The sequence below is a fragment of the Parus major genome, chromosome 28 (genome assembly GCF_001522545.3).
Source record: "Parus major isolate Abel chromosome 28, Parus_major1.1, whole genome shotgun sequence".
Lineage (NCBI taxonomy): Eukaryota > Metazoa > Chordata > Aves > Passeriformes > Paridae > Parus > Parus major.
Window position 1 is genome coordinate 3,666,330 of NC_031797.1, and position 8,754 is coordinate 3,675,083.

Here is an 8,754-nt window from a genome sequence, read left to right on the forward strand (position 1 = left end):
TGGGATTCAGCTGGAATTCCCAGAGTCAGGAATTCCTGACCTAAGGATGAAACACACCCTGCAGAGCACCTCCCTGCCCTCTCCCTCCCCGTTACCTTTGGTGTCGGGCGAGGCTGCTTTGAGCTGCTCCGTGGATTCCGCCTCCGCTCTCTTCATCTGGATGGGGTATCCGCTCTTCTCCAGCCAAGCCTTCAAATTCTCAATGTACTCCCTCCCAAACAGCGTGGAATCATCGAAATTCGGGAAGGACGTCGGCGCCGGAGCCATCTCCTGGAGCCCCACAGCCTCCAGGATTTTCTCCTGCCTGAAAACAGAGGCCAGAGCAAAGGTCTGGCCCAGCAGAGCCAGGGATTTTCGGCAGAGGGACACGGTGGTCTCGAAGGCGTTGGCCATTTCCCTGGGATTGCCGAAGCCGTTGGTTTTAATGCTCAGCTCGTAGGCGTTGCAGGCCATCAGCAGCGGCGTCACCCCCTTGAGGAGGCGGTCCTGGAGCCTCATGATGTATTTATCGAAAGGTTTGATGATCTCGAAGAAGCAATTCTTGGTTTTCACCGCCCCCTTGTCCAGCAGCATGTTCAAAAACTCGTTGTCCACCTTGGGGGTTTTCAGGGCGGCGTGCTGCAAGCTCTTGATGGTGAAGAAGCAATAATCTCTGTGCTCTGGCCTCAGGGAGCACTTGAAGGAGGCCAGCATTTTGGCACAGGTCTCAGTCTCCAGCTCGAAGAGGGCCCCAAAGAGCCGCGAGAACTCGGCGTCGTTCTTGACGGCGTGGAACCCGGCCCACTTGATGATCTCGATGCCGAAGGTGGAGAAAATGTCAGATTTATCCACCAGGTCAAAGTTGAGGTTCCTGAAGACGTGGGCGGGTTTTGGCAGCCTGAGGATGGGTCTCTGGGCTGCCAGAGGGTGTGGGGGCAGCTTGGGGTTGGGGCGCTGCTGGAGGGGCACCGGCCTCTGGTTGGGGCGCTCGGCGACTTCCAGAGGCTGATCCAGAGCTTTGGGATCCAGGCCCGGTTTCTTCACGTTCCACTTCTTCAGGGGGCTTTTGACGTCTCCTTTGAACACTTTGGGTTTAACCACCCCCCTGGTGAGGCGCTTCCCCCTCAGGACTCTCCCCCTGCCCACGGCTCCCCTGCGCAGCGGCGGCCGGAACTCGCTGTCCGGCGCCCCGAACTCCGCCTCGTACTCCTGATTCTCCACGCCGCCGTACTCCTCCTCCATCAGCCCGGGAGACCTGAAATCCCCTAAAATATCCGAGGAGCCAAACTCGGCTTCGTGCGGCCCGCTGCCTTCCCAGGAATCCGAGGGGCCGTAATCCTGCCCGTAATCCCTCTCCCGCCCGTATTCCCGGTTCTGCTGTCCGTACTCCCGGTTGTGAGGAGCGGGGTGGTGCCCGTATTCCCTGTTTGGGGCAGCTGCACGCCCAAATTCCCGGTTTTGGGGAGCGGGGCGCCCGTAATCCCGGCCGAATTCCCGCTCCCGGGGCGCGGGGCGGGCGAATTGTTCGTGGAAATAATTCTCCTTGCGGAGCAGGGGGCTGGCGGGTCTGTAGGAAGGGCCGGGATAGTTTTCCCCGGGATAATCTTCCCTGGGATAATCTTCCCTGGGATCCTCGCTCCAGTCCTCGTGCTGGGAGTTGGCGTGAGGGAACCTCCCGTCGCCGTGGAAGCGGGGCCGGGGCAGCGGCCTGGAGTGAGCTGGGAAAACCAAACGTTTAGAGGTTTAAAAGAGTCAAAATGTCAAAATTTCTGAAGGAAATCCATGTATCTGACTTCAGGTTATTCCCATTCCCATATTCCAATCCCTACATGCATTGAGGAGCTCAAGTTCTCCTCTAAATCAAATTTTTCTTTGCTCAAGTCTTGATCTTCCACTGGCGTTCCCGAGGCATAAAAACCATCAAAACTCTGAATTTTCAGCTTTTCCAGAATTCAAATTGTCAAAAACCACCAGGACCACCAACCCCAAGCTTTGGCCAATCCTCACCTTGTCACCCAGACCAGAATTCCCAGGAAGAATTCCACAGCTGGACAGAAACTCGTATCTTCTACAAACTCAACTACAATTACCTCATTATAATTCTAGTGTTTCTCATTATCCAAGATCCTCGTTCCCCAATCCCAGAAGTTTAATTCAGAAAGTAAAGAATGGAAATGTGTAATATGAATTATTTCTTCAGGGCTCATACAACTCTGAAAATAACAGATTGCATTTTAAAGCTCTCCTATGAACGTCCATCCCTGTGAATGGAATCCAAGTGTCTCGCTGGACATTTTATATCCCAAATTTAAGAGGTAAAATAATTTGGGGACCACGTTTTGCGTTATGTTCATGAGGTCAATGCCCTGCTTTGAGCTTTTTTTCCCCCAAAATAACACCAAACACAAAGACCCAAAGGCTTCCAGTGCACTCCTACATTTATTTAACTTATTAGCCATCACCAGAATTCCATCCTGCAGCAACATCCCTGGAGACCTGGCTGAAATTGGACCCACTCTCTGATGCTGAACACCATTCCTTTGTCTGAATTCCCATTTTTTTCCCCCCTTCACGGTGTCAGTCCTTCCCCAGCTGTTCGCCTCTTCCATAAAAATGGATGTGGAAAAACACCAGCACAAGGCAAATAAATGGCGAGGCTGCCGCCGACATCCCGCTCCTCCCTACCTTTGAAATGATGGATGGAGCCCCCCGCGGCATCGCTCCGCTCCATGCGGTACCGTTTAACTTTGTCCTGCACCACGGCCTCGAACGTCTCGCGGGTGATCCTCCGAGAGGCCATCTTCCCCTCACGACGCCCGGGGCACGGCACGGCACGGCCTGGCGCGGGCCCGGGGTCCCGCCGCGGCCTGAGGGGAGGCGCAGCCTGAGGGGAGCCTCACGCTTCCCCGCCGCCAGCCGCGCAGCGCCGGGAGGAGGAGCCGGAGCCCGAGCCCGGACCGCCCTCACCGAGGCGGCCCCGGCCCCGCCGCCTCCCGCCACACCGGGGCCTCCCGGTGGCCACGCCCTCCTCGCCGGTAGCCACGCCCCTCCCGCCGCTCCCGGGCCTCACGGAGACCGCTGCTGGTTACGCCCCCTTTTAGGCCACGCCCCCAAACCGAGCTAATCACCGCCGCCCTCACATTGGCCGCGCCCCACGCGCCTTAACCACGCCCCCCGGGCCCCGCCGCGCCTGCGCTGCGCGGAGCCGCCTCATCCCCTGCAGGCAGGCGGAGCGGGCGCGGCGCGGCGCGGTACTAACGGTGCGGGCGCGCTGCCGGTAAGCGGGACGGGAGCGAGGGGAGCGGCCCGCGGCGTCCCGCTCGGAGGGAGCAGCCGCTGCCCTGAGGGCGCGCCCGGGCACGCTGCGCGTACTGCGCGTGCGTGGGAGCAGCCGGGCGCGGGAGCGCTGCGCATGCGCGCTGCGGCGCCCCGCGCTCTTTTTCGTTCGGCGTGAGAGCGAACGGCGCGAATTTGGGCAGCAGCGCATGCGCACGCGGGCGGGGCTCGCCTACGGCGGCCGAGTGGGGCCGTTCCGCCCTCGCCTTTTGTCCGGCGGGGGCGGCCGGCGGGAGCCCAGGTGGGTTGTGAGGGGGAGCGGGGCCGTGGGTGCGCCCCGGAGCTCCCCCAGCACCGCCGCCTTCCTTCGGGGCCCTCTTCGCGCCGCTGGGAGCTGCGGGGCGCGGTCCCGCAGGCTGGCGGGGCCTGCTGAGGGGGTGTGGGATGCGCCGGGGCCCGGGGGAAGCGGGGCAGGACGGGCTGAGGGCCCAGGGCCGTTACCGGGCAGTGAGCGCTCTGTCACGGTGATAGATCCTGAAACCCCATGGAAATCCTGTAATGCTGCTGAAATGTCTCCTTATCCCTCTGAATTTCCGTATTTTCTCCATGAAGTAAAAAGCCGGCCATACCTTTTGTCTGTATGTTTTTGATTCAGAGCTCGGAGCTTTTGTCTTGAGGAAGAACGAGCCCCTTGCTTTGTTTCTGGTTGGCACGAGGAGGTTTTGCACCAAAATTAGCTGCGGTCTCTCTGAACAGCAGGACACGGCAGAGCATCCACCCATCCCGGGAAAATGGGGTCCAAACAGATCGCCCAGGAAACGTTTGACGATGCGGTGCAGGAAAACATCACCGAGTTCGAGATGGATCCAGAGGAGGCCGTGAGAGAAGCCGTGCAGCAGTTCGAGTCCCAAGGTACGGGATGTGTTCTGCAGCTCGGGTTGTTACAGGCTGGGGTTTTACAAATCCCAAGGTTTAAAAGAATCTCGTGGCATTGGAAATGTGGAAATTCCACCTTTGTGAGGTGGAACGGGGACACCATTAATGCTGACCTGGTTTTGTGGATTAATTATGACTGCAAAATTGCTTAGAGGGAAGCTGGAGGGCAAAATTTGGTCAGTGAAATGAAATTCCTTCTCTTTTTTTCTCCTCAACTGACATCAGGCTTTGTTCCAGGCTGAATTTGACCTTACAGTCAGAATTGAACATTTCAGCGTCTTTACAACAATTTCATCTTTGTTCTCTGTGGTTAACTTGGCAGCTTTTCCCTAGAACTGGGGCTAATACTGTTTATTTGACTCTAATTGTCCTGGAACCAATATTAAACTCGGTTTTATTTCCCCTTTTAGGCGTGGACCTGAGCAATATTGTGAAAGCTGTGCGACCTCCTGCCTCTGAGAACGGGCAGAGACAAAAGCATCAAATCCTGCTGGTAGGAGCACAAATTGCTGCTGTCTCCTAAGGATCAGGGTTATATAACAGCAATATAAGTACTGGGCCAGCTTCTGCCCCTGCCCCATTTCTCTGGGAGCTCTTCAAGCAGTTAATCCCATTTATTCTGCAAATATAAAAGTTCCAAGAGCTCCTTGCACTTTTCAGGGAGGGAATCTGTGTAAGTGGGGCTGGGAGGGAGGGAAGATGGCCCCAAGGTGTGCCAGGGGAGGCTCGGCTGGGCCATCAGGAGGGATTTCCTCATGGAAAAGGTGCTCAGGGGCTGCCCAGGGGGGGTTTGGGGTCTCCATCCCTGGAGGGAATGACAGGATGTGGCACTCAGAGCTCTGGTGACAAGGTGGGGATCAGTTCCACTCATCCCAGGTTGCTGCATGCCCTTGTCCAACCTGGCTGTGGACACTTGCAGAGCTGGAATGTGCTGGCTGGACCCAGTTCAGCTGGTACTGGTCAGACTGGTGCCCCGTGGAGGAGTGGCAGTGGTGGCACAGGGACCCCCCTGCCCCTCCGAGGGTTCCACCAAACCCAAACGCCGCCCTCCGGCACTCCCATAACACCAAAAGGGTTTTCAGCTGAAAAATAAACAGATTGCTGTCACTCCTGCACGACTGAGGTGCAGAACTAACCCTTGGTGTGTCCCTCAGACCCTGGACTCCCTGGGCAGAGCCGTGGCCGAGCAGGACGTGGCCGAGCTGCCCGAGCAGCTCTCGGCGCTGGCGGCGCAGTGCAAGGAGCAGCTGGCCTTCCGCTACCTGGCCGGCCAGAACGGCGCCTACCCCGTGGTGTTCTCAGCCTGCCAGCTGGCTGCAGGAGACAGGGATTTACTGCTCCAAGCCTTCTCCACGCTCTCTGCCCTGCTGGATGGGCAGCCAGACCTGCTGGATGCCGCCGGGCAGGAGCTGCTGCTGCAGAGCCTGCGGGAGCGGCGGGAGGACGCGGAGATGACGCTGGCCGGGATCCGCTGCGTGCGGCACGCCTGCCTCAAGCACGAGCAGAACAGGCAGGACTTTGTCAAGGGTGGGATCCTCCCTCTGCTCACTGGAGCCATCATCCAGCACGGGGACAGCGCTGACGTGGTCAGGACGGCGGCCTTGGCCCTCAGGGTGATGACGTTCGACGATGACATCCGCGTGCCCTTCGGTCACGCCCACGATCACGCCAAGATGATTGTCCTGGAGAACGATGGCTTGAGGGTCCTCATTGAAGCTGCAAAAGGTAAAATGAACCCCAGGGATGTTGATCCCGATGGGGAAGCATTAGGAAATCACCTGGGATTTCTTCTCTCATTGTCTCGGGGATCACTTGTGATTTCTGCTCTCCTGGTCTGGTTTCTTCTCGTTGACAAAATTTGAGGTGATTCAGGAATTTGTCACTCAAATGTGGTTTAATTCTGTCGATGAAAGAACCCTGAGAGAGCTAAAATGTGCCACCATGTACTGTTGCTAACCTGTGGAGCAGCCAGGTTACCAGAGCAGTTTCTCACTGAATTTAGGAAGTATTTGACAATTTTAGGGGCCTGTTGTCTCTGCTGAGGCCCAGAGAAGACATCATGACTCTGGCCAGGAGCAGAGTGAGCAGAGTGTCACCTCTCCTGCTTTAATACATAAATAGAAATCCGCTATTTCCTATTTAAAGCATCAAAGCAAACCACCCTTAATTGTGTTAATTAACTCCATCCCTCCTCCCTCCTGCGCAGCCTTCACGGATAACTCGGGGGTTCTGAGCGAGCTCTGTGCCACCCTCTCTCGCCTCTCGGTCAGGAACGAGTTCTGCCAGGAAATCGTGGACCTGGGGGGATTAAATTTCATGGTGACTCTGCTGGCTGACTGCATGGAGCACCCGGTGAGCAACGGGAATGTTTAGGGCTTGGATTGGAGGGAGCATCTTACCCCGAGGAATGAGGTTCATTTTAATGAACCTGCACAATATTTTAGGTGTAATTAGGGTTGGAACCCCTCTGATCCCTTTTCACAGCCATAGATGGGGAGTTAAATGCTCTGCTGGTGAAATTTGTGAGCTTCTTGCTCAGAATTGTTCCTGTGGCCTCCACCCTCCACCAGCAGAGCTCTGCCTGCTCCCAGAAAAGGTGAATGTTTGGTTTTCCACCATTCCAGCCAGAAGAGATTTGGGAGGATTTAAATGCTCAAGTCCCAGAGGTTGATATCTGATTTATTAATGATTTGTTTAACGATGACCTGGCCGAGCTTTTCAAAGTCCCTCACGCAGCAAGGAAGTGACTGAGTGTGGAGTTTTTACAGCTGATAATTCCCAAGGGATGGGGGATATTCTGATTTGCTTTCCAAACCCTCCAAACTCTCTCTGCTGCATTCTGAGCTGGTTTTTCTCCCCGGGGCAGGACGTGGTGAAGCAGGTGCTCAGCGCCATCCGCGCCGTGGCCGGCAACGACGACGTCAAGGACGCCATCGTGGACGCCGGGGCCACCGACCTCATTGTGCTGGCCATCAGCCAGCACCTGGCCAACCCTCAGGTAGCCTCCAGGGGCTTGGGAATTCCCTCTGGGATGGGGATGGAGCTCAGCTGGAGCTGCAGGATGTGTGTTCACAGCTGAGCAATGGATAAACCTTGAACGCTTGGCTCGATATTTGTGTGAATTTAGGGCTTTTTCCACCATGGGTTGTTTTGTTTTTGTAATTCCTGAATCTGGTGGGTAGTGGGGATAGTGTTTCACACCTCTGGCATGCAAAACCCACAACCACAAAGGTTGGAAATACCTCTAAAGATAATTATTTTGATTTACCTGCCAGAGCAGCAAGCGCAAAACCTCAAAACAACAAAAAACAACTCCAAAACCACCAGGAAAGGGAAACACCCCCACTTTTATTCCCACACAAGCCCCGTTTGCAGGCGGTGAGCGTGCTGCCCTGTGTGTTTGCAGATCTGTGAGCAGGGCTGCGCTGCCCTGTGCGTGCTGGCCCTGCGCAAGCCCGAGAACTGCAGCGTCATCATGGAGGGCGGCGGGGCCTTGGCAGCTCTGCAGGCCATGAAGGCTCACCCACGAGAGGTGGCTGTCCAGGTACGTCCCCCACAGCATCTGCTGGGTTGGTTTTAGCTCTGGGAATTTGTTGCTTTGGAGTTTTTTGTCCTCTTTACTCATCAAATTCTGTCGGGTTTTGAGTGCGGCCCCCACTGTGTTTGTGAGGCTGATCTGCTCAGGGTAAAACTTAATTTAGGTTTACAAATCCACCTGAATTTGGGTTTTTAAAGCTGTGGAATGCCACAATCCTCTTCCAGGCATTCCTTTTCCAGCTGGGAAGAGCAGAATGAGGATGGGCTGTCTCCAGCCCAGCCTGTGCCATCCGTTCTCCAGAGCCAAATAAACCACCTGCATGGCAAGAAGATTGCCTCTGGTTTCTCCTGCAAGGTTTCAGCAGGTTCTGTGTCCACTTTTGTGCTTTCCAGAGCATTAAAAAAATCGGAAATATTTCCTAAAGGAGTAGTTCAAGTGCCTGGAACAGCATGGGAGGGGTGGGAAGGTGGGGCTGCTGCACTGGAGAATTTTTTGTGTTATTTGAAAATTAATTTTCAAATTAATTGAAATTAATTTGAAATTAATTTCAATGGTGTTGGAGATTTGCACAGAGCTCTGGTTGTCTAAACTTCAGCAGGGAATCCATGAGATCATCCATGGATTTTATTCCTCCAGGGAACAGTTGGCTGCTCTCTGCAGTATCTCACATTTGGGTTTCGCTTAAGAAATATTTAAAATTAAGAAATACTCCTTCCTATAAAGGAAATATTCTTTAGCTGATCTGTTTTCTCCCTGCCAAAACCTTTCATGGCTGTGCTTCCCTCAAAATCCACTGATTCCTGTGCTCCCCTCGAAATCCACTGATTCCTGTTTCCTCCCAAATCTACTGATCCCTGTGCTCCCCTCGAAATCCACTGACCCCTGTGCTTCCTTCCCAAATCCACTAATTCCTGTTTCCTCCCAAATCCACAGACCTCTGTGCTTCCCTCCCAAATCCACTGATTCCTGTTTCACTCAAAATCCACTGATCCCTGTGCTTCTTCCTAAATCCACTGATCCCTCTG

General features: G+C 55.1%; 2 protein-coding genes across 7 annotated transcripts in view; one reads left to right on the forward strand and one right to left on the reverse strand.

Moving 5' to 3' along the window:
* The window catches only part of SUGP2 (SURP and G-patch domain containing 2), a 13,569-nt gene extending 10,629 nt beyond the window's left edge, over positions 1–2,940 (reverse strand). The window contains exons 1-2 of the mRNA XM_033520099.1: positions 2,665–2,940; positions 96–1,697 (exon numbers count right to left, since the gene is read on the reverse strand). Of these exons, the coding sequence (XP_033375990.1) occupies positions 96–1,697; positions 2,665–2,779 (1,717 nt within the window). The 5' untranslated portion in view covers positions 2,780–2,940. The remainder of the gene's footprint in view (positions 1–95; positions 1,698–2,664) is intronic.
* A 210-nt stretch (positions 2,941–3,150) lies between these two features.
* Positions 3,151–8,754, forward strand: part of ARMC6 (armadillo repeat containing 6) — a 7,863-nt gene continuing 2,259 nt past the window's right edge. Inside the window, exons 1-7 of one of the 6 annotated variants that reach the window (XM_015651666.3) lie at positions 3,151–3,256; positions 4,012–4,167; positions 4,602–4,684; positions 5,346–5,916; positions 6,398–6,543; positions 7,058–7,189; positions 7,598–7,735. In XM_015651666.3, the coding sequence (XP_015507152.2) occupies positions 4,047–4,167; positions 4,602–4,684; positions 5,346–5,916; positions 6,398–6,543; positions 7,058–7,189; positions 7,598–7,735 (1,191 nt within the window). In that variant the 5' untranslated portion in view covers positions 3,151–3,256; positions 4,012–4,046. Of the gene's footprint in view, positions 3,257–3,447; positions 3,557–3,899; positions 4,168–4,601; positions 4,685–5,345; positions 5,917–6,397; positions 6,544–7,057; positions 7,190–7,597; positions 7,736–8,754 lie in introns of those variants that run through there. The other 5 variants (XM_015651664.3, XM_015651665.3, XM_033520133.1 and 2 more) reach the window with 5 other exon arrangements.